Raw genomic sequence first — 24,186 nt, 5'->3', positions numbered from 1 at the left:
TGTCCAATTGAGTTGCGTCTCCCCAAGAGATATGCCAGTGTCCTAACCCTGAGTGAATTACCTGTGAATTTGTAATCTTCTTTGGAAATAGGGTCTTTGCAGATGTAATCAAGTTAAGACCAGCATATACTGGAGTAATGTAGGCTCGAATCCAATATGACTTGTTTCCTCATAAGAGAAGCCACACCGATGCAGAGGGGAAATGGCCCAGAAGGAGAGAATGGAGGGATGTAGCTACAACCCAAAGAAGACCCGGGATGACCAGAGATTGGAAATGTATGGAAGGACCCTCCCCTTGTCTCTAGGGGAACTGTGGCCCTGACCACACTTTTGATTTGGAACTTCTAGCCTCTGGAACGGAGAGAATAAATTTCGTTTAAGCCACCCACCCAAATGGGTGTTTTTTCTTTTTCTTTTTTTCATATAAAGTGATTTTATTTATTTATTGGCTGCACCACGTGGCATGTGGGACCTTAGTTCCGCCATCAGGGATGGAACCCATGCCCCCTGCCTTGGCAGTGTGGAGTTTTAACCACTGGACCATGAGGAAGTCCCTGGAGGTACTTTTTTTCGTATCTAGGGGAAGCTAACATATCCTGCTTGATTCCCCGCATATCTCTGATACTGTACACATTTAGTCAATCCTCACTTATTAATAGGTACCCTGCTTGTGAATTCATCTACTTGTTGAAACTTTTGTCTGTTGCCAAAAACCCGTGGTACTTCCACGGACATGCACAGAGTGGCGAAAACATTGAGTCACCCAGCAGGCACGTTTCCAACTGAACGCTGAATAGGTGAGGACGCTCTCCTACTTGACACGAAGCATCATCCTTCTGTGGATGTATTCGCATTTTGGTGCTTTTGTAGATTTCACTTTTAAATGGCACCGGGGTTCTTGAGTTCTTAAGCCCAAGAAGGCTTGGATGTGCCTTACAGAGAAAGCCCGTGTGACGGAAGCTTCATTCAGGCACGAGTTAATGCTGCTGGCTATGTGATCAGTGTTAATGAATCAACACTATATATTAAGTGAAGGGTCTTTAAACAGAAAACACATAAAACAAAGTGATGTGTTGAGGGTTTGACAAAAATGTGATCAGAGGCTGGCCAGAAGCTAGCCCTGTATTTTTCCCAGGAGGGATGGTTGCATATTGACAAATTCCGTGCTCTGGAGACCACAGAACCCCACCAGGAATGATATGAAAACGCCTGGCTGATTGAGTTTTCCACTGTCTGCCGCCTCCACTAAGAAGTCAGGCCTCCCAGAACAGGCATTTCCATCATATTCAGCTGCACCCTTGTCCCTTGAATAGGACCTGGCCCCCAGCAGGGGCTCACAAATGAATGGGTAGTAAGTCCCCACAATCCCCCTCTCCACCCACCTGTAGCCCCAACCCGCAGACTCCAAACAAGGTCCCGAAAATCCCAAAGCAATGCGGGCGGGGGGGCGTCAGTACAGTTTTAAAAAAAGGATCGCTTTTTAATTTACAAGAGTTCTAAATGTACAGAATTCTCCTTTTAAAAAAATCGTTATACACAATAAATACAGTACAAAAAAATTTATCTTACAGTACTAGTTTTGTCTCCAAGATTTCAAAATCTGGCGCGGGTGGCTGGCGGCAGGAAGAACAGAGTGGGGAAGACTGGCTGGGGAAAGGGGTGGAAGATCCCGGTTTTGTTTGGGAGGTGCTCAGATTTCAGTCGAGGGACTGGAGGCTTTGAAATCTTTCTCACTCGAGCACATACTGAGGGACATAGGACACGGAGCGGGACACACACACACGGATGCGACACGGGTGCCCGCGGGCACGCGCTGCCAGGTGGGGGCCCCGGGAGGCAGGCTCAAGCCGCTCTTTCCCTGCGTTTCCTGTCTCGGCCTGTAGGGGGCGTTGGAGAGACGCGGACGCTGCCAGCGAAGGGCGTAGGGACAGATTGAAGCCACGTGGGCAAAGTGGGCACCTGGATGCGCGTGAGCGGTGGGGACCGCCAGGGAGCCCTCCTCCCTGGCCAATGCACACGTGTCCCCCCCGGCCGAGGGGCGGAGCGTGGCAGGAAATGGGAAGAAATAGGAGATGACACACCAGGATTACCCCCCCCCCCCTTTGGCAGGGGGGACCTTGTACATTACAGCCCCCCTCCCCGAAATCCACGACCCCCACCCAACCACCCGGCTGAAGCAGGAGGTGGGGGGGACGAGGACTTTGTGACTCAAATAACTTAGGCAAGAAAAACTCAAGGGGTCCCCGGCTCGTGTCCCCCAGGAGGCTGAGGTCAGACGCCCGGCTGCCCCCCTCCCCCCTCCCCGCTGCGTCCCTGCGGAGCGAGGGGACGGGGAAGGGAAGTCCAGCCCGGTGTTATCTGTTCAACGTCCTGGTGCCGAGGCCACCGTTGTGACTGGAGGGCGGGTAGGCCTCCGGCCTGTGTAGGGGCGTCGGGGAGGTGGGCGTGACGGCCGCCGGGGCGGCGTGGGGGTACGGGGGTGCGGGCGTCCGGCCGGGGGCCTGTTGGAGGTTCAAGATGCTGTCGATGGCGCTCTGCAGGTGTTCCGTGAGCGTGTCGTCCTGCGGGCTGTCGCTGGAGAAGCTGGCCTGGTCCACGTCGGGCGACTCGGACTTGCGCCGCTTGGCTGGGGGCAGCGGGGGCGCCTCCCAGCCGGGCTCCCGGCTGCCGCTACCCTGCCCGGTGCCCGCCGCAGGCTCGGCCGGCCCGGCCTTCAGCATCCGCTGGTACAGCTCGTCCTCCACCGCCGCCAGCTCGCGGATGAGCCCGCTGGTGGCCTCGTCCACTTTGGTGGGCAGCGGGGCTGGGCTGCCGCCCCGGGTTCTGCCCACGGCCGCTGCCGCCGCCACCCCCTCGGTCACCCCGACACCCGGGGCCTCCACATTCTCGCGGTAGGTCTTGCGGAGGGGCAGGCGGGGGCAGTGCGGGGCCGGTGGTGGTGGCTTGCGGTCAGTGGCGGCCGGCGGCGGTGGCGGGTGGTCCACCGTACCGTTCATCTGGCCAGGGGCCGGGGGCGGCGGCGGGGGCCGGGGCGGGGGCTCGGCCGCCTTGAGGGAGGCGGGGGGCGGCGGAGGCGTTTGGTGCACCGGGTCCAAGGCCGTGTTGTGGACGACCTTGCTGAGCCCGGCTTCCTGTTTGATCTTGAGCTTGAGCCCGATGCGGCTCCGGGCCTCGTAGGTCTTGATGGGCGGCCGGTTGCGGGAGGGCATGGGGCCGTCCTCGTCGGCGTCCAGGGAGGAGGCGGCGGAGGACGAGGAGGAGGAAGACAGGGAGGACGAGGAGGCCCGGGCCCAGGTCACGGAGGGGGAGCCGCCCGCGCCGCCGTGCCGGATCACCAGCTTGGTGGGTAGGTGCAGAGGGGGCTGGGCTGGGGCCCCGGACGCCGAGGACGGGGACGGGCCGTGGCCGGGCAGCCGGTGTCCCTCGGAAGAAGCGGCGATGGGGAGGCCAAGAGAGCGGGAGGAAGACACGTACTCATCTGTAGGAGAAGGGGGCCAAGAAAACCCTGGGGCTTAGCCAAGGCAGGAGGCCCCCGCAGAGCTGAGAGGAGCTGGTGTCCACTGAGTGTTGACCATCTGCCGGGCCCGGGGGTAAACCCTTCACTCATGAGGACACTGCTAGGCAAGACCCTTTCCCCAAGTCCCCCTAATGTGTCAGCAGCCCTCGGCACCGGACGGAGGATACCACCTTAACTTCTGCAACCCACCAACTTATGCCGGCTTCACCCCAGTCCTGGCTCTGCTTTCCCGTTTTTCTGTGCCCCCGGGGGTGGCAGGATGTTCCCTCCCTGCAGGGCCAGGATTGAGGGGGTGAAATGGGCACGCGGAGCAGGAAGCGGAGATCCACGCTCAGGGCTTTCGACTAGGCAGGAAGGCGGGGCTCGGGCGCCGCCCAGTGGCGGAGTGAGGGAACGCGCCGCACCCGAGGAGGCGGCGGGGACCCGGCTCCCTGCGCTCTCATTACCTGGCTTCTCCTTGGCCAGCTGCTTGTCCAAGGCCAGCGTGGTCTTTTCCTCTTGAATGAACATTCGATCGATCATTACCATCTCTGCGGAGGGGCTCACCCTCTGGGGGCAGAGAGGGGGAGAGGCGATTAGATGAGCCAGTGAAGAAGGGGGAGGGGGACGCGATAGCTGGGGATGGACGGGAAGAGATTCCAAACTGTCCTTCTTGTGATCTGATCCACCCTCCCTCCCTCCTCCTTGCGGCGGGGAGGTGAGGGTGGGGGTGGGGGGGGGCGTGGGGGGTGAGGGTCCCCTGAGGAGAAAGGCGACGGGCCACCCTACCCGGGACTCCTCCAGCAGCAGGAGGCGGTATTTATTGAGCATGGCCTGGGTACGTTTCAGCAGCTGCGTGGAGACCGTCTCAAACTCCTCGTCCACTGCGGAGGAAGAGGTCCAGAAACCCAGATGTTGGGGAGGGCCTGGCAGTCAAGGGCGCCTGCACCCCGTTTGGTCCTCACCACCCGCGGCCACACCCAGGGGAGGCCTCACCTTTGTGGTAGTCGTTAGGGGAGGGGAGGGCACCCTGGTAGACGTGGTAGGGCAGGAGGCGTTGCAGGGCATCCTCGAAGGAAGGGAAGGCCGTCTTGTAGTCAGGGTGCAGGACAGAGCCCTGATGTTTGTGCAAATGCTCCAGGAAGCTGGGGGGGGGGGGGGGGAGGACCACACACACACACAGAACTCGTGGTGAGGCCAGGAGACAGCAGAACCGGACTCTGAGCCCCCAGGCCACAAGGCAGAGGATGAGGGAAGGAACACTGCAGAAGTATGTGCGAACGTGTGCCTGGTCGGCCTCACTGCATCTCTGGGGACAACCCATGGCAGGAAGTGCTATCATTATGCCCATTTTACAGATGAGGAAACAGACCTGCAAAGATGAAGTCACTGATCCAAAGCAGCTAGAGGCAGTGCTGGGAGTTAGATGCCAGAGCTTGGGACTCAGCTTCCATGCAATACCACCTCCTGCCACTTGGGGTCAGCATGTCCCTGCTCTACCTGGAACCCAGCAGCAGGCTTGGGGAGGCCAGCATGGAGGTTGGGCCCTTGGGTGGTGGGTTGATAAGATCTGTTTTCTCACTGGGCAGTAGACTATCGCCTACTATGTACGGCTGTCTCTCCCACCAGACATGCCTGCTTGTCTGTACCCAGTGCTGAAGGCAAGCAGCCCTTACACACTGTGGATGCGGAACCTGGTCTGTCCAGTGTTTCCAGAGTCCAGTCTAGGACTGGGCACCCGATGAGGATCTGACCAACCCTCTCAGTGGACCGAGGGCAGGAGAGAGGGACAGAACGCGAGCATCCAACACTTACTGCCCATTCGCCCAAACAACTATCCGTCCAGCCACGCATCTGCCTGAGCAGCGTCCACCCATCCATTCACCCTGGCCCCCATGCATCCCTCCATCCACCTGAACAAGCCCCCCCCCCACGCCTGGACAGGAGGCACTGCCTGCCAGCCTGGTCCGAGGCACTCAGGGCACAGCGATGACCAAGCCACACCAAACATCCATCCCTGCCTGAAGCCAGCAGCCTAGCTGCCCTACAAATCCTCCTAACACAGCCACGCAGAATCCTCATCCATTCACCCTAAAATCACTACTAGCCCACCCTCCTCCCTAGAGGGTAAGGCAGAGGGGTCAATGGCACCTCCTGAAGCCAGGAGGGGAGGCACTCACCAGGCTTCTTTGCTGGGCTGAAGGGCGGGTGGTTTCTTCAATCCACCCAACTTGCTCTCATACTGCAGGGGAGAGAGAAGCCAGTGAGGAGGGTTTGTGATGGAGGAGCCTTCCCTTGGCACCTGAGCCTCTCTACCCCCCAGCCTGGGACAAAGATGGGAGGGGCTGATTTCAGCCGAGATGGGGTCCTGGTCCTAGGGCAGGATTCCCCACCTAGCACACTCAACCTGTGGGGAAGACTGGGGCTGGATCCAAGGGGGGACACAGCGAGGAGAGGGTGACAGGCACCCTCAAGCTCCAGGCGTCCTTCGCCTGGGTCACCTTCTCCAGCCCCTCTTCTTAGGCCTGAGTCTCTCAGCTTCCACCTGGTACCTCCCTCCCTGCCCATCAAAAGGCCTGCAAATCCCCCCTCGTTGTCCAGCACCTAATGGGCATGGCCTCTTTCCTCCCATCCCTGCCTAAATCTCTACCTTGACTTCCCTTGTCCTGCCTGGTCTTCCCCTTCAGGCTCTCTCAAATCTTGTCTCCGCCTCAGTCTCTTCTACCCTCCCTGCCTATGCCCCTCTGGCCTGGGTACCACCATCCTAGCTCTCCTCCTGACCACAGCCCCCCCCCCCCCCCCCCCACCACCACCTTCTTTTTTCTCTGGCTGCACCGCAAGGCATGTGGGATCTTAGTTCCCCGACCAGGGATTGAACCCGTGCCCTCTGCACTGGAAGTGCAGAGTCTTAACCGCCAAGGCAGTCCCTCTGCCATCTCTGACTTAGTGTCTCACTGGCCACCCTGCCCTGTCCTTCCTTTTAGGGTCTCCCCCCGCCTGTCCTGAGCCGACACAGTCTCCTCTCCTTCTACAGCCTCCATCTCTCACCTGCTCGTGCCCCCAGTGACCGCCTGGGGTCTCTCTCAGGCCATCTCTGCCATCCTCATTCTGTCGTTATGGTGTTTGGGGATGGATCTCCGGCCAACTGTCTTGGTTTCCCACGTGCCCCGGCCTGGACTGTCCTGGTGTCTCACCCCCCACCTGGCTCTGTCTCTGCCAATCTCTACCTCCCTGCCTGCCAGCCGGCCTCCCCTACCCCTCCGGCCCCATCCCAGTTCCCCAGCGATCTGGCCTGGGCCCTAGCCTGCCATTCTGGGTGCCACTTACCTGCAGCCCGGAGGACTTCCCTGGCCCGGAAGGGGCGGCCTTGGCCACGGTCAGGGTCGGGAGGTTGCTGGCAAAGGCTTTGTTCTCCGCAGGAAGCAGAGGAGGCAGGCCTGGGGTGGGGGTGCAGGCAGACAGGGCTCAGGGGTCACAGGCACAAAGGCCCCCCGAGACCCTGCACCCCACACTGCTCTGGTTCTCGAGCCTCGGTGGCCGTGTCGGCCCCAGAGTGAGCGCCCCTGGAGGGGGTCTGCGGAGTACAGCCCGCCCCCCTCCACTGTCCCTGTTCCTGCAGATCTGGGCGACCCTTGGGCTCCGGTGCCCACAGTTCTGGCCCACCCGTCCTCCCTGTCACTCCCACCCACCCACTTCGGGCCCCCCATGGCTCCATAGCGGGCTCCCTCTCCCTCACCTGCGGTGGCCATGGGTGCTGGGGCGGGGGGATGGCTGGGGATGGTGGGGGTCCCAGACGGAGCCTGCCCACTGACCAGCACGGAGGCAGTGGGGCTGGCGAGGGGTCCCAGGCTGGTGGAGGACTGTGGGGCGGCGGGGGCCCCCACGGCCTTGCTCTGGAGAATGATCCCGGACGGCACCTGAGGAGGGGGACAGGTGGTTTGGGGGGGCACACACACTAGGAGCAGGGGCAGCCAGGAACCAGGATATGGGGGTGAAGAGAAAGCCAGAAAGCGGCAGGGAATGGGATCGGCGGGGAGGGCGGGGGGTGCGGCGTGGGCGGTGGGCCGGCCCCTGCCTCCAATTACCTGGTGAAATCTCTCGAGAAGAGCCTTCGATTGGGGCAGCGCCGGGAAGGGGGTGGTCACCATCTGGAAGGTCCGAGGAGGCGGTGGGGGGGGCGCTGCGGGCTCGGGGACCAGGTGGAGGGTCGGAGGGGGCGTGGGGGACTTGTGGGGCCCCTGGCTGGGCGGGTACTGCAGCTGGAAGTCGGGCGGCGTGGGGGCTGGCAGCCGGGAGGACGTCTCGGAGGAGGCGGAGGAGGCGGCCCCGACAGTGGAGGTGGAGGCCGGAGGGAGGTGGGGGGCGGGGGCCAGTGGCCCCTCCAGGGGCTGGGACGGGGGCCGCAGGGGAGGCTGGGGCGGGCCCGGGGCGGTGGGGGCCGGGGTGTTTGCAGGGGGGGCGCCGCCCAGCTGGTTCTGGATGACAAAGATGCCAGGCAGGGCGGGGGGGACCTGGGGCGGAGGGCACGGGTGCAGGGCGGGCTCTGAGGGGGGGCGGGACAAGCTCTGCGGCTGGGAGGGGGGGCGGGAGTGCGGGCGGGACGGGGGTCGGGACGGGGGCCGGGCTGGGTGAGGGGACGGCAGGTGGGGGCTGTCCCCCAGGGGGGCCTGGTGAGGTAGTGACGGGGAGGAGGAGGGGCCGGGGCCCTTCAGCTGAGCCGCCGCGGGGATCTGGGCAGGGGAGGGAGGGAGAGGGGAGGGGGCGGGGGTCAGAACCAACCTCGGCTCCCCTGGCCCCAAGATGCTGGGGACCCCGGCCGCTCCCGCCTGGAAGCCCCACCCCCCTTCTTGGCCACCCCTTGTCTTGATGCCCCCGCCATCCTTCTCGCCGCTCCACCTCCGTCCCCCACCTTGCACCTGCCCCCCACCCCCTACCTGTCCACCTACCTCATTCCCTCAACCTATCCCTTCTCGACCCACCAACTGCACCCCCACCCCGTACCTCTGCCTTCTGATCTCACCCCTCCCCCCCCCAAGCCCCCCACTTCCCCCCAGAGGAAGGCGAGCTCTGCAGGCTTTGGGGGCAGCAGCGGGGGAAGCAGTGGAGGCGGGAGCACCACACCAGCTGCCCGGAGGCGGGTAGGCAGGGGGGGCCGGGGAGCAGAGCAGAGCAGCAGGGGCGGGGGGCGGGGGGAGGGCGCCGGAGGGGCCCCACCGTCCAGCTGACCCAGGAAAACAGACACCAGCAGGGAGACCGCGGCCACTGCCAACTGGGGGGGGGGGGGGGGGCTGATGGTTGAGGAGGGCACGCTGGGGACGGGGGAGCCGGGGATGAGGATGGAAACCAAGGGTCAAGGTCAGGGTCGGGTCCCCCTGGATGCCAGCACATGAGTTTCGAGTCCCCTTCTAAGTGTCCACGACCTGTGCCTGCGGGGTCGTGGCTGCAAGCCTACCTGGGGGTCGTGGGAGCCTGCAGGTACGGGCGTGAGTGTGTGCGTGCGTGTTGTGTGTGTATCCGGCTTGCATATACAATCTAAGCACTAGTCTGTAACACGTACACAGTGACCTCACCCAAAACACCTCAGTCAGGGCGCCTTGGTCCTGTGCACCCTTCTCCCCCTAAAGGTCGCCTCTGCAAGAACCTCAAACCTCAGCAGCTGCTATTGAAACACGGGCAACAGCTGGGCACCCAACACTGAACTGGCACCTCTCTGCTCTCGGTCACAGAATCCTCACCACCCACCCACCCCCAACAGCGCCCACTGACCCAGTGCATTTGGCTGGGAACGTGTACCCACTAGTGGGCTCTCTCCATGGTCCTGAGAGCTGTGATCATATCTGACCCACTTCATAGATGACACATTGAGGCCAGGGAACCAAAATGACCAGTCCAAATGATACAAATGAACTTACAACAGAGAGAGACCCATAGACTTAAAAACCTAACTTACTGTTTCCTGGGGGGTGCGGGGCAGGGGGAAGGGGATAGTTAGGGAGTTTGGGAAGGTCATGGACACACTGCTGTATTCAAAATAGATAATCAACAAGGGCCTACTGTAGAGACAGGGAAGTCTGCTCAATGCTATGTGGCAGCCTGGGTGGGAGGGGAGTGGGGGGAGAATGGATTCATGTACACGTATGGCTGCTCACCTGAAACTATCACTCAATTGTGAATCGGCTATACTCCAGTACAAAATAAGAAGTTTAAAGTTTGGAAATAAATAAATAGATATTAAATGAAACAAACAACACAGAAGAGCCTCAAGTGGACCTGGTAATCTCTCCTGCAGGAATTCGTGATCAGGAACATTCAGGTTCTTGCTCACAGGGCTGGCCACCGTGGGACTATTTACAACAGAGAAAACCAGAGAAGAAAGCTGGGGGGAGCCGCAGGCGAGGAGCTGACAGTGAGAACCAAGGGAGCTGTCCCGCTTGGCACTCCTAAGCACAGGCTTCCGAGGCAACACAGATCAGATGCTGAGTGAGAGAAGGACAGCGATCCTCGACACGATTGCTAGACAGCTGGCTGCACCGCATTACGGACGGTGGATTTGATAACAGTATTGTCGCAATGCTAGATGCACTGGATTTGATGACTCTCCAGTGGTTGAGTGAGAGGATGTTATTGTCAAAGACAGAAATAATCAGATCAAAATATGAAGGGGGTGCAGAAGCATGGTGTCTGCAACTGACTCTCAAATGATTCAGTCAAAGAATAAGGGATACATGTTGAGAGGGCCATGACTAAAGCGGATGTGGCCAAATATTTACAGTGGTTAAACCAGGGGTGGCCCCCAGTGATCCCCGCCTCCCTGTTTGCAGGCTCCAATCAGGGGTGGCCCCCAGTAATCCCCGCCTCCCTGTTTTCAGGCTCCTCCCACACTGTACCAGGGTTGCTCTCCAAAGCCATAGGAACTCAGCAGAAGTGATCACGTGTCACTTCCAAGATTAGGCTCTAAAAAAGACTGGCTTCTCTCCTGGGCAGCTCCCTTGCTCTCTTTCTAGTCGATTACGTGTTCAGGGGAAGCCGACTGTGGATCATGCTGTGAGCTGCCCTTCGGGGAGGCCTCAGTTTCTCTCTATGGAGGTCTGCTCTCCCGCCAGCAGCCCTACCAGTGCACCATCTTTGTTGTTATTCTGGCTGCGCAGTGCGGCATGCAGAATCTTAGTTCCCTGACCAGGGATCGAACCCTCACGCCCTGCAGCAGAATCACAGAGCCTTAACCACTGGGCCACCAGGGAAGTCCCACGAGTGCAGCATCTTGGAAGCAGGCTGTCCAGCCTGGCCAAGCCTTCAGATGACTCAGCCCTGGCTGATACCTTGACTATGATCTCCCAAAAGATCACAAACCAGAACCTCCCAGTTAATCTGCTTCCAGATTCCTGATCCTTAGAAATCATGTGAGGTAAGTTAATGTTTGTTGTTTCAAGCTGCTCAGCTTTGGAAGAAAGATAATCTGTTACACAGCAACAGATAACTAAAACATCTGGTTAGAGTAAAGAATTCACATAGGTATTAATCCCACATTCTAGTCTTACAACTTTGCTATATGTTTGAAATGAATTAAAAATGAAAAGCTTAAAAATAACAAAAAAATTGAAAAATATTTTTAAAAACTCGCATCCTCATTAAACATACAGGGACAAATACTCACACATTCCCCCCAAACCAAGTCAAGAAGCAAATGACATACTGGGGGAAATAGTGAGAGTCCCCTGGACAGCAAGATCAAACTGATCAATCCTAAAGGAAATCAGCCCTGAATATTCATTGGAAGGACTGATCTTGAAGCTGAAGCTCCAATACTTATTAGGTCACCTGATGCAAAGAACCCCACTCATTAGAAAAGACCCTGACGCTGGGAAAGATTGAAGGCAGGAGAAGGGGACGACAGAGGATGAGATGGTGGATGGCATCACCGGATGGATGTACATGTGTTTGAGCAAGCTCCGGGAGATGGTGAAGGACAAGGAAGTCTGGTATGCTGCAGTCCATGGGGTCGCAAAGAGTCAGACACAAGTTAGTGACTGAACAACAACATAGCCGAGACAAAGCTCATCTCTCATATACAAAGAGCCTCTGGAAATCACTAAGAGTAACAAGCAGTAAGAAAAACGGGGGCAAAGGATAGGATCAGACACAGTGTAGAAAAAGAAACACAAAAGGCTTAAATATGTCAAGAGATGCCCAACCTCCCTTGTAATAAGAGATGCAGATCAAAGGTGCCCTGTGGAGCCAAGTTCAGGCGCACATTACAAATAAGTCATATGTCTCAAAAAGACACTCGCATGTTGCTCGTGGGAGTCTAAACTGGCACCATTTGCTACAGCCTCAGAGGAATGCAATTCAGCAGGCGCTGTGCAAATTCTAAGTACACTTATGCTTTAATCCAGCAGACAGGCTTCTGGGAAGTGACCGGAGAGATACACGTACATGAGATGATGGATGTTTACTGCAAGCTCTGTGTGAAGGATCAAAGCCTAGACATGGTCTAAGGGCATCAGGACAGCATGTCCGAGGATGAAAGCTCATCCAGCCCCATCTACACAGAGGAATGCTTCTCCACTGTAACAAGGGACCGAGGAAACACCCCACGGGCTGCCCAAGCACATGGATAATGTGCCACCTGCTGGGTAGAGAGAAATGTTAACGTACACTTGCACAAGGCTGTATATGCACGGAGCTGGAAGAAAATACAAAAAGTAAGTGCTGCGGCTATGGGGAGGGGTTGGGAATGCAGGCATGGGGTGGGATACTTCCCCCCATACATTAAAAATCCTTTGTGGAACTTCCCTGGCTGTCCAGTGGTTAAGACTCTGGGCTTCCACTGCAGGGGCGCAGGTTCAATCCCTGGTCAGGGAACTAAGATCCCACACACCACAGACAAAAAAAGATTTTTTTTTTTTAAAAAAAAGCTTTTTCATGATTGAACCATGTGAGTATACTACCTAATGTCAAAAGGGACCAATGTTTGAAATGGATGGGAAGAAGAAAAGCAAGGCTAAAAGGAGACTTCATACCAAAAATGTTGCCAGCAGCTTCTGCATGCTGGTATTTCGGGTGATTTGTTTTTCTTCTTGGTTCTTTTCTGTATTTTTTAAATCCTCTAGAGAAGCATGAAATTATTTTTATAATTACATTTTTTTTTTTTTAAAGCTCCCACATGAGTGGACTGTTTACTGAGAGATTCCAACTGCCCATGGGGAGATGGGAAGATGTTCAAATCAAGCAGAATTTAAGAGAAGCACAGGAGTTGGGGGGCATGCATTTTCCCACGTGGTGGGCAGTGAGTGGGTCGCTGATCTGGGGTTGAGGAAGCTGACGGAGGCCTTTACTGGCACGAACCTAATGAAGGAGCAGCTGGATTGGTCCATAACATACTTGGGCAGTGCGTACTGTCAACCCTCCATATCCACAGGGGCTCACCCCATCAGATACCAAAATCCAAGGATGCTCAAGTCCTTCATACCAATGGTGCAGTATTTGCATATAACCTACACACAACCTTTTGCATATTTTAAATCACCTCTAGATTATCTATGATACCTAATAAATGGTGCTAGTGGTAAAGAACCCACCTGCCCATGCCGGAAACATAAGAGACGCGCATTCAGTCCCTGGGTTGGGAAGATCCCCTGGAGGAGGGCATGGCAACCCACTCCAGTATTCTTGCCTAGAGAATCCCATGGACAGAGGAGCCTGGTGGGCTACAGTCCATGGAGTCACAGAGTCAGACACGACTGACGTGGCTTGGCACACATGCACAACGTCAATGCTATGGAAGTAGTTGTCTGTACACAGCATATTCAAATAGTGCTTTTGGGAACTTTCTGGAATATTTTTCCCTGAATATTTTCCATCCACTGGTGGTTGAATCAAAGGGAGCGGAATCTGCAGATTCGGAGGGCCAACTGGATACCCTCCGATCCAGCAATTCTATTTCTAGACATTCAATCTATGGGAATTCTCACGCACATGCAAAGCCCGCTATGAGAATATGTGAGGGAGTGTTCGTTAGCAATTCCGTGGGACTGGATACCTTAAGTGTTCACGAGTAGGGGACTGAATAAGTGAAGACTTGCACATCTACGTAATAAAATAAAGATCTCAAAAGGTTTGGCAGACCAAGGCCCAGAAGCCAAATGTGGCCTGCCGCCCCACTTGGCTGACCATTTTGGATGGCCTGCAAGCTCAGGATAGTTTTTACGCTTTTAAATGGTTGAAAAGAAGTCAGAAGAAGAATATTCTTTGACTCGGGACACTGATAGGAGATTGAAATTTCAGTGTGCGTAAGCAAGGCTTTATGGGAGCCCACCAAGGCTCATTCATTTATCTAGAGCCATTTCTAGGCTATAGTGACAGTCCTGCAAAGCCTAAAACGTTTACTACTGGCCCTTGGTAGAAAATTCGCGGGGCTTCTCTCTCACGTTCCAGGACTTTCGACATGCCCGGCCCTGATGAAGCACTTTATATACACCAATTCATTTATTCCTCACAACAGCCATTGTCCTCATACCCATTTGACAGGTCAGGAAGTTGAGGCCCAGGGAGGTCAAGGGGCTTGGGGGAGGCACCATCTTGGTACTGCTGGTCACCCAAGCAGCGAGTCCAGATAAGCACCTGCAGGGTGTCCGACACTGAAGGGGTAGATCACATACATGCCGGGACCCCGCTCTCAACTCCAGCGCTCGGAAGAAGGGCTCCTACCAGCCCCAAGTTCCAGCTGAGGATGGAAGGCTCGGAGAGGGGACTGCCCTTGCCCCAAGGACCCAGGCCCACATCTGACCACCCTAGAAACAGTACTTTCAACCTGAGTCTCTCACAGCCCAGGTGGCCCCTGGCCCCTGCCTTTCCTCCTTGTGTAGAGATGACCTGAGGAAATCTTGGCCCCATGTCCCTCTGGACTGACCCGCACTCGACGCCACAAATACAACAGCTAAAACAATCATTTGTTGCTGTTGAGTCGCTAAGCCAAGTCCAACTCTTCTGTGATCCCCATGGACCGAAGCCTGCCAGGTTCCTCTCTGTCCATGGGATTTCCCAAACAAGAATACTGGAGTTGGTTGCCATTTCCTTCTTCAGAGGCTCTTCCTGACCTAGGGATCGAGCTTGCTTCTCCTGCACTGGCAGGCAGGTTCTTTACCACTGAGCCGCCTAGGAAGTCCCCAAGTAATACTAACAATAGCAAATATTTTTGGACTGCTTACTCTGTGCAAAGTGCGTATCAACTCAGTTACTCGTCTTAGGAGATGTAATAAAGAGACTACTATCCCCATTTTCCAGATAAGGAAACTGAGGTTCAGCGGTTACAGGGACTTGGCCAGGGTTAGCACAAGGCCTGGCACGTACTTCGTGCTCTCTTTTCCCTAAACAACAGTTGATGGAATGAAGAAGCTGGTTGCTTCCAGTCACATGGTGAGTAGCAGAGCCTGAGCGTGAAATCATGGCTATTGAAGGCCAAAGTCCAGCTGATTTCTGCCTGCCTGGACCTCGCTCATCTTATTTCCTCCTCTTTCTGCCTATCCTTATCTACCTACCCATGGATCCCTTTTGAATGAGTGCAACATCTATCCCTCCAGAATAAAAGGGGCCCATCCTAACCTCTCAGATGCTGATGTGCTAATGACTCATATGAGACAATGTCTATTTCTCTAATATGTAAAGAGTTTCTACAAACCAACAAGAAAATGACTAGCAACCCAAATTTGAAAATGGCCAAGGGTATGAACACGTAATTCCACAGAAAACACAAATAACTCTAAAAGTCTAAATCTACAAAAACCTGCCCAGCCTCATTTACAGTAAAAGAAATACAAATTAAAACAGAACAAGATACTGTTTTTCACCTATCCAAGTGGCCAAGTTCAAAATCACTTAAGAGTGGGGGCAAACAACCACAGATCACATACTGATCAACCACAGATAATCCATTAAACCAATTTATACTCTGCAGGGAGCAATTTGGCAATATCTGTCACAATTATAAATGCATATGCTCTTAGACCTAGCAATGCCCCTTTAGAATTTATCCTACAAAGAGACATATGTACAGAGTTGTACTTTGCAGCCTTGCTCATCTGACAGCTAAAGACCAAAAGTGACATAAATTCCCAACAACAATATCTGGTTACATAAATAGCACCCACACATGATGGAATACTATGCAATCGTGTAAAAGAATGGAGTACAGTCTCCAGGATGAACTTCTAAATGATAAAAGGTGCAGAATGCATGTAGAGTATTGCTTTCATTTTCGTAAAAATGGAAGGAAAAGAACCCCGCTGTCTTTTCGTTTGTCTCTTCGTGGGAAAGGAGTGGAAGAAATCCCCTTGGGGAGGGAAAGCCAGGCTTGGATCTAGACTTCTTGGTGTCTTCCTCAAAATGTGAGCTACTTATCCAGACAGAAAAATGATCATTCTAGGACCTAACTATGTGTCCTTGACTAGAGTGTGGTCTCAAGCATCCACGGCTGTCAGGAGACCCTCAGGAAACATCTGGGAAGCCAAGGGGAGCACCGCTTCCCAAGCCAGCGAGACAGAGAGGCAGGCAGGGCAGCCAGAGAGCGCGTGGAGGGGGTAGGGAGGGGGGGCGAGGGGCAGGGCTGGTCTGCGCTGGGACGGAGGCTGCTGGGGTTCGTCTACCTGGGGGGCCGGCGCCGGGGAGGCCTGGCTGTCGGGGGCCTGAGGGCCAAGGCCAGCTCCTTTGGCGACTGGGGTGGTCGGGGCTGGGTCTTGGGCGGGAGGCGGGGCGCTGACTATGACCGAGGCGGGCACGGAGAGGTGGGGGCCCTCTGTGGAGAGGGGCTGCTGGCTCCTCTCCTGCAACGGGCAGCCCACAGCGGGTCAGAGGCCACCCCCACGGACCCAAGGCTTCCACACCCCAACACCCTGCCCCCGCCGATGCTCTGAAGAAGGAGGTGGTGGGAACCAGTTGGAGGGCACCCAGAAGCTAGACGCCAAGGTCAGGGGGTTGGGAGCCCCAGGGTCCGGGGGCGTGACCTGGGGTAGCTCTGTCCCCTCGGTCCCGCAAGTTGTCTTCCGGCTCCACCCCCCAGCGTCCACCTCTCCTGCCCCATCTGTCTGTCCGTCTGCGTCTCGCCCACTCTCTCGGACCCTTCTCTAACTCTCCAGCAAGAGGGCAGCCCATCTCTCTGTCCCTCCCCTCATCTGTCTGTCTTGGTGCCAGTCAGCTGGGCCCTGTCGCCCCGGGGCCTCCTCCTCAGCAATCTGGGACAGGGGTGGCAGCTCTGGGGGCCCTTCCTGATCCCCGGGCTCCTCCCCACTTGCTGCTTCAACCGCATCCGGTTCCAGGTCCTGGCCCCCTCCTCCACGCAGCCCCCCTTCCCCTGCCCCGGCGGCCCTGGTTACCTGGGGCAGAAACATCTGCAGGGAGTCCTGAGTGAGGACGGCTGTGGGGGCGGCAGAGGGCGGCTGCCCCAGGACAATCTTCTCCGGGCTGGACGCCAGGCCTGGGCTGGGCTGCGGGGTGGGGGCCTGAGCTGGGGCGGCGGCCTGCGGGGTGGGGGCCTGTGGTGGCGGCGGTTGTGGCTGCTGAGGCAGCGGCTGCTGGAGGCCCAGAGGCAGTGGGGTGCTGACCGCGGGGGGCGCCTGGGGCGCCGTCTGCACCGTGAGGACAGGCGCGGCCTCCCCACCAGCAGCGGGGGTGGCGGGCTGCACCAGACCGTCGGGGGTGTTGAGCATGGCCACGGCACTGGGGGGCAGGGTGACCCCCTGGAGGACGGTGGTGGCGGCCGGCCCGGCGGCGGCCGGCTGGCTCTGGGTGGGCAGGCTGCCGGCGGCCAGCGACACGGGCATCTGGAAGAGCGCCGGCTGGCCCACCTGGATGGGGGCGGCCGAGAGGATGTGGGCGGCGCTGTGGGCCCCTGAGTGGGGGGCCAGCACGGGGCCCAGGCTCAGCGGGCCCGCCAGGTTCTGGTTGGTGAGGATGGGGTTGGCGATGAGCTGTCCGCCCGCATGGGGAGCCGCGGCCGCCAGGATCTGCCCGCCCACGTTGGCCGGCAGGGCCGAGAGCGGCTGGGGGAGCTGGACCGCCGACGTGCCGGGCAGCAGGAACTGGTTCTGGCCCGGCAGCATGTGCTGGGCGGGGATGACGATGCTGCTGCCTTGGTTCAGGAGGTGCACACTCATGGGCTTGCTCAGGGTCCCGGGGGGCTGCGGGGGGGCCGCCCCCGTGGTGGTGGCTGGAGGCGGCTTGAAGACATTGGCCTGCAGGGCGGGTGCCGGGAAGCCCGACAGCACCACGTTCTGGCCGGCCTTGCCCGCCGCCATGAAAGTCAGGTTCTGGGGGGCCTTGGGCTGCTGCGGGAGGCCCCCAGCCTCGCCCTGGATGGTGAGCGTGGCGCCCGCGGGGGCGAACGGCTTAGGGGTCAGCTGGTAGAGCTTGGGGGGCAGCACGCCAGCAGGCTTGGGCTGGATGGGCGTGGGCGTGCGGTGCAGAATGACGTTGGGTGCTTGAACCAGCGGCGATGTGCCCAGGCCGGGGGCCACCGCCAGCGGCTGTCCTGAGGGCGTCCCGCTGGCCGCCGCCGGGGCGGCTCCTGCCCCTCCAAACACTGAGTTCCCGTTGAGTGTGGAGGCCACTGCGGCGGGGAGGTTCTTCTGGAGGACCAGGCCGGCCCCCTGGGGTGAGACGCCGGCCGATGCCAGGGTCACTGGCTCCGAAGGGCCGGCCGCTGAGGCCAGGTAGCCGCTGACGGGCACCTGCTTGGCCAGGAGCTGGGAGGTGGGTGGGTTGAGTGCCATGACAGGCTGGCCCACCACCTGGATGGGGGCCAGGCCGAGTGTGGCCGCTGCAGCACCCCCAGGGCTGCCGTTGGGCAGGCCCTGGAGGCCCGGGATGGGCTGCAGCGTCACGTTGCCCAGGCCCACAGGCTGCAGGAAGGGCTGGACGCTCAAGGCTTTGCTGACCACGTCCTGGGGCGGCACCAGGGCCTGGTGGGTCAGCACGGTGGGCGGGGCCTGCAGCCCCAGCAGGTCAGCGCCCCCGGAGAAGAGCGCCTGGGGTCCCGTGGCCACGGCAGCAGCCCCTCCGGTCCCCGCCGGGCCAGCCCCGCCGTCCGCAGGCTGCAGGGTGGGCAGCTGGAAGGGGCCCAGGTCCAGCTCGGCCTCAGCCTCGAGTGTCTGCTCGGTGATATTGGCCTCCTGGAGGCTCTGCTGGAGGATGTCGCAGGGCTGGTCGGCACCCCCCGCGCCCCCACCACCGCCCCCGGCCGCGGGCGAGTCCAGGATGTCATCTTCCAGGAAGTCGAGGTCCACACTGGGGGCCGGCTGGCTGGGCTCCGGGTTCAAGTGGTTGCCAGAGGCTTCTTGCACGTGGAGCTGGAGGCCGGGGAAGGTGGGGGAGGAGAGAGCCTAGGTTAGCAAGGGGCTGGGCCCAGGACACAGCTGAAACCAAGGGTACCTGGTGTCAGGGCGGCAGGGAGAGAAAGAACCTTCTACAAGAAGTGGCTGGACCTGGGTTCAAATCCCGGCTTCGCCAGGGCTGAGCTGGGCACCCTGGGGCTGGCTTAATCTGGCCTGTTTTCTTCCCCATCTGTGCACATCAGCAGAATGTAACAAAAACCATTTTCTAAACAGCCACACAGCCCCATGATGCTTATCTGCAATTCCAAAACCCCAAAGGCTCTGAAAACCGCAAATGTTTTGAGAACTTTAAGCTGGAAAGCCCTGACCAGAATGCAACTGATGCTCAAGAGGGAAAGGCGTTATTTGGCCATTTAACAGGACTTGCCTTCAGTGTGACCACAGAAAAGTGAGTGTGTTACGGTACACGCAGCACACACGTAGTCAGCATCGCCTTTCCAGCATCTGAAAAACCCTGAATCCCACAACAAGCCTGGCCCCAAAGGTTTTGGATCAAGATCATGGTTCCATTAAACGCAAGAGCAGCAGCAGCCTTAGTCGGTCCCAAGTGCACTGTGAGTATGAGGTTTCTTAAGTGCTTTCCAGATGGTGATCCAGGTCACGAACGCACAATCAATACATGTATGCATTTTTGAGCAAATATTCCATAAGTAACGAGTACGCTAGCAGCATGGAATACCCACTGATAATGGGTCAAAACTGTTGTTAAAAAGATTCTGAGTTCATCCCACATGGACGGCTCAGAGCAGTACCTGGCTCCTATCTGGCACCCGAGAAGCATCATCTGTCACTGCTGCTGGCCTTACTATTACTGTCTAGGTTGTTGCTGTTAGTAACAGCCCAGGGAGGTGGGCACTGCTCCCTCCTCACCCCCTAGACTGGGAGAGGGCCACCCCGCTGCCAAGCAGGGGGCGGTGCCTGGCCAGACAGGCTCCAGCTCAGCCCCCAACCAAAGACCAGGGGGTTCTGAGCTCCTAATTGCTAAATGGTTATAACCAAACCTGCCTCCTAGGATGGTGGTGACATTTACTGACATCATGCACATGAGGTGCTAAGAACCTGACCAGGGACCTTACAGGTTAAATTAAGACAGGGCGGCGTGGATAAGAACAACGCATACTCTAACCAATCTATGAGTGTAATAACATGAACGTACTATTATTTGCTGGGTTCTGGATTTAGGCATGTATATTACGCCGAATCAATTGTTTGGAATGTGTTATTACAGTGGTTGTGAGGATTAAATGAAAACTACCGTAAAGGGTCTAGCATATGATAAGTGTTCTGTAAATGACAGTTACGGTGACAAAGGAGGGGGAGGGAGAAGGAACAAGGAGGGGGTGGGATGGTGTGGGAAGAGAAGAGGGGAGGGGAGAGACCACAGAAGGGGAAGAGGAGGGAAGGGCCTGGCACGCAGGAGGTGCACAATAATGCAGATGCCCACTGCGTGCTCCTCTTTGGGCTTTGCTCATCATCCCTGCTCTCATTTTCTAGGCAGAGACGGAGGTCTGTACCAGTGGATCCTGTTCCCCAGGTCACCTTCCAGCCACGGCTGAGCCAAGACAGGACCCCAAGCCCCCCTCAGCCCCCATTCCTCAGGAGCACACCCCCCCATAAACTCCGGAGCCAGCCTCAGCCTCCATGCCAGCGCTGTAGCAGATGATCCCCAAGGCCAGGGACCCGGGAACTGCACCTCCTTCTCTGAGGCACAGCCTGGGGGTAGGGGGGCATCTGGCAGCCTTGGCCTCACCTGTACCCCACTATGCTCTCAGTGACCGCGCCCCCCCCCCAACCTCTGAGGCAAAGTGCCTCAGGGAATGAGTGTGACCCCCTCCAAGCCTCCCCCACTGGCTGCTACCATGGGCAACCCGGGTGATGACCAGAGCCCACCGTCCTCCCCGAGCCCCTGTGGCCACTTACCCCAGGACCTTCATAGAAGGCACTTTGGGCCTCCCCGGGATTATCCAGGAGGTCATCGCTGTCGAGCTGCAACAAGACCCGCCCCCACCCAAGGTCAAAGGTCAGCTGGGCAGTGGGCCGGCCCACAGGCTAGAACAAAAACCAATTTTGGGTTACATGGACACAAAGACAAACACAAGGTGTGTGTGTGGGGGGGGGGGGGATGCAGGGGGTGGGGGAGGTTCAAGGGGTACGGGAAACTCCACCTCCAGAAAAGAGGCCCCAAAGAAAGGGGCTTGGCTGCAAGTTTAAATCCTAAGGAGCCCCCAGCACTACGTCCGAGGCTCCCCAACACACCTTCCTGGAACTCTCTAGAACCCTGCCTCCGCATCTTAACCCAAGCAGTGCCCCTGGCCCTTCACCCTCTGCCTCTTTGGTAACACATCCTGTCACATGTGCCACCTCCTCCCAACACGTGTCCGTCTGTCCCTTCCCATGAAAGCAGTCCTTCCTCTGCACAGCCCGGCTCCCCGGGTGCCGGACGTGTGAGCTGTTCCCACGTCTTGGAGGGCAGGGACCGGTCTCATTCCAGAAGTTATCATCAATGCCGAGAACAGGCCTCAAGCGCCCACTGTCTGTCCACAGCCGAGCCCCCCAGTTTCTAGCTGATCCCCTCCCAGAACCCTAGACTGGTACTGGGTTGGCCAAAAAGTTCATCTGGGTTTTCTCATAACATCTTACAGAAAAACCCAAACCAACTTATTTGGTCAATTCAATATTAACAGCCGCCCTTGGACTTCTGGGACCTGTCCCAAACTCCCAGTCTCAGGGGAACGGTAAAACCCATTCAGTTGCTCAGGTCAAGTCCAAGAGGCAGTCTGGACACTTCTTCCTCACCATCTAATCAACCCTCAAGTCGAGTGACGCTGCCTTCCAGACCCACCCCAAAGTCAGCTCCTGGCACCTCCTCCACCGCCTGCCTTGGGGCCTGGGCCGCCGTCCTCCCACTGCACTTGCCTCTGCTCCGCAAATTATCCCATACATCCCCTTGAGGAGTGGAGCTCTTTTCCCCCCCTGAGAGTGTGGGTGGGCATGGTGACTCGCTCCAGCGAAGGCAGTGTGACTTCGGAGACTTAGGTCATAAGAGGCACTCAGCTTCCTCCTGGCTCTCTTCCCTGGGTCCCTCGCTTGGGCAAACCAGCTGCCACATCATGAGGACACCCAAGTAATCCTCTGGAGAGGCCCACGTGGAGGAGCTGAGGCCTCCAGACAACAGTCATAGGGGTGAGTCGCTGTGGAAGCAGGCCCCCCAGCCCCAGGCAAGCCCTCAGACGACAATGGCTCCAACCAACATCCTGAATGCTACTCAGGGGAGACCCCAAGCCAGACACCCCGCTAGACTGCTCCCCTATTCCCAACCTCCAGAAACTGAGAGCGCTAACAAATGTTATTAGAAGTCATGAGAAGCCACAGCGTGCTGGGGTAACTTGTTATGCAGCCCTGGATAACTGATACAACCCCTCATGGCTCAACCAATGTCCCCTCTTCCCCGCTTTGTTCCATTCTCTGGAGTGCAAACAGAATATGCCATGCATATAACCTGTCAGAGCTGCCTGTCACATTCAGAATAAAGTCCAAACTCCTCAGCCAAGCTCCTCTAGGCTTTGCATGACCTGGTGGGTTTTGTCCACTCCAGTCTCACCACCTACTAGTTTCCCTTTCATCCTGGCCCCACTGGCCTTCTTTCTGTTCCTGGAACGTGTCAGACTTTCCTACCTTCCCACCTGCTCTTCCCCTGGTCAGAGCACAGTGGGTACCTCCCTTTGATCCTTCAAGTTCACCCTCAATGTCATCTCTCTGCCCGCTGCAGCTAAAGGAGCCCCTGCCCTTGCCCCCCCCCCACTTCCCATTCATTTTCTTCAGATCCTCTTTTGCGATGCAAAAGTGATGTTACTATTTCTCATGCTGCCCAGCGTGGTGCTTTCCACCACTGCCCTTATTAATTACTGGTTGCTTGTTTACCAAGGAAATGTGTATGGTGTGAGGGCAGGGATTTGCTGTCTCTTTCCCCCTTCGCCATGACCTTGGGGCCTGGTTCCTGGAAGGCAGATATCTACTCAATGTGGGTGGGGGGGTGGGGCTTGACTCACAGCTCCCTGCTGCCCTGGGGGATGCCTCACCCTGCCCAGCACTCACCTTCTCGGATCCATGTAAGAAGTCATTGAGGGCCTGAGGGTCACTGCAAGAGAGAAGGGGAGAGACACTTGAGGAGATGAGGGACAGGGGAGGGGACGGAGAGCGAGGCGGGGCAGGGGGGATGGGAAGCCCACTACTCACCAAATCACGTCTAGTAAGCATCTCCCATCCTCATCATCCATCGCCACTGGACGGGGCGGGGTGGGAAGAGGGCGACAGGTTAGATGGCAGCGGTGGGCCAGGACCCTCCCCTGGGGGCCCAGACCCTTGGAGTCTATGGGCATGGGTGGGGGCAGGGGGCGGGATAGCAGCCCTCCCCGCCAGCAGCTCTGACCAGAGAGACACGGCTGCCTTTTCCTCCTCCCTCTGTTACCCCAGCATCCAGTGATGATGATGACGTCAGTCTTGACTAAGTGAGCCCTGATCACGTGCGGGCCCCGTGCTAAGAGCTTCACACACGCTGACGCAATTAATCCCCAGGGAATCCCTCGAGGTGGGTCCTGCCACCCCCCAGCTTCACAGAGGAGTTAATGCAAGAGCAGAGACTGTGGTTCTCCGTCTCCCGGCTAACAGGGCCAGAGGTCTGGCCCCCGAGCCTGTGCTCTGCCTCCTGAGGGCAGGGCTGGCCCAGAGCAGGCATGGAGGGGCCCAGGTTCTGGGTCCCCGTGGAAGACACATGCAGCGCGGTTCTCAAGGAGGGAAAGAGAGGGAGGAGGACCCGGAGGGTGGGCGCTCGGCGTCAGAGCAGCCGCTGGACCCGGGCTGGGCCTGTCAGAGTGATGAGGATGAGGACGGCTAACATTTGGCCCATGCTGATCACACGCCCGCCAGGTACTGTCCCAAGCGTTTCACTAATAATGTTAGCTTGTTCAATCCCCATGGGGAAGGGTGCTGTGTGTCCCATTTTATAGCGAGAAAACTGAAGTTCTCTGTGCTTTCCCACCCACCCACCCCTACATCACCTAACCTCCCACTGCTCTAAACATCCCACCAGGCTTCCAAGCACCCATCTCGCCAAACTTCCGCCTCATGGTCCATCTCTCCTGTCTTCCAAACACACCAACTGATCCATCCTTCCATCTGCCCACACACCCTCCCAGCGATAAAGAAAGGACACGAGAAATCACACACAACCCCAGCGCACAGCCATGGACTTCTTACCCTCTTTTTTTTGCGGGGGAAGGGACAGCAGGGGTGGTCATGAATTCACTT

At 57.6% G+C, this 24,186-nt stretch overlaps 1 protein-coding gene across 5 annotated transcripts in view; it reads right to left on the bottom strand.

Moving 5' to 3' along the window:
• Positions 1–1,454: 1,454 nt before the first annotated feature.
• The window catches only part of BICRA (BRD4 interacting chromatin remodeling complex associated protein), a 74,366-nt gene continuing 51,634 nt past the window's right edge, over positions 1,455–24,186 (bottom strand). For 3 of the 5 annotated variants that reach the window (XM_061139713.1, XM_061139714.1, XM_061139712.1), the window contains 13 exons: positions 23,116–23,161; positions 22,975–23,017; positions 20,800–20,865; positions 16,864–18,834; positions 16,138–16,314; positions 7,582–8,226; positions 7,233–7,413; positions 6,824–6,933; positions 5,677–5,738; positions 4,493–4,641; positions 4,286–4,380; positions 3,964–4,066; positions 1,455–3,478 (listed from right to left, as the gene is read on the bottom strand). In XM_061139713.1, the coding sequence (XP_060995696.1) occupies positions 2,355–3,478; positions 3,964–4,066; positions 4,286–4,380; positions 4,493–4,641; positions 5,677–5,738; positions 6,824–6,933; positions 7,233–7,413; positions 7,582–8,226; positions 16,138–16,314; positions 16,864–18,834; positions 20,800–20,865; positions 22,975–23,017; positions 23,116–23,156 (4,767 nt within the window). In that variant the 5' untranslated portion in view covers positions 23,157–23,161 and the 3' untranslated portion in view covers positions 1,455–2,354. The remainder of the gene's footprint in view (positions 3,479–3,963; positions 4,067–4,285; positions 4,381–4,492; positions 4,642–5,676; positions 5,739–6,823; positions 6,934–7,232; positions 7,414–7,581; positions 8,227–16,137; positions 16,315–16,863; positions 18,835–20,799; positions 20,866–22,974; positions 23,018–23,115; positions 23,162–24,186) is intronic. The other 2 variants (XM_061139715.1, XM_061139716.1) reach the window with 2 other exon arrangements.

The sequence above is a fragment of the Dama dama genome, chromosome 4, assembly GCF_033118175.1.
Source record: "Dama dama isolate Ldn47 chromosome 4, ASM3311817v1, whole genome shotgun sequence".
Classification (NCBI taxonomy): Eukaryota; Metazoa; Chordata; class Mammalia; order Artiodactyla; family Cervidae; genus Dama; species Dama dama.
This window is presented reverse-complemented; position numbering and strand designations above follow the sequence as displayed.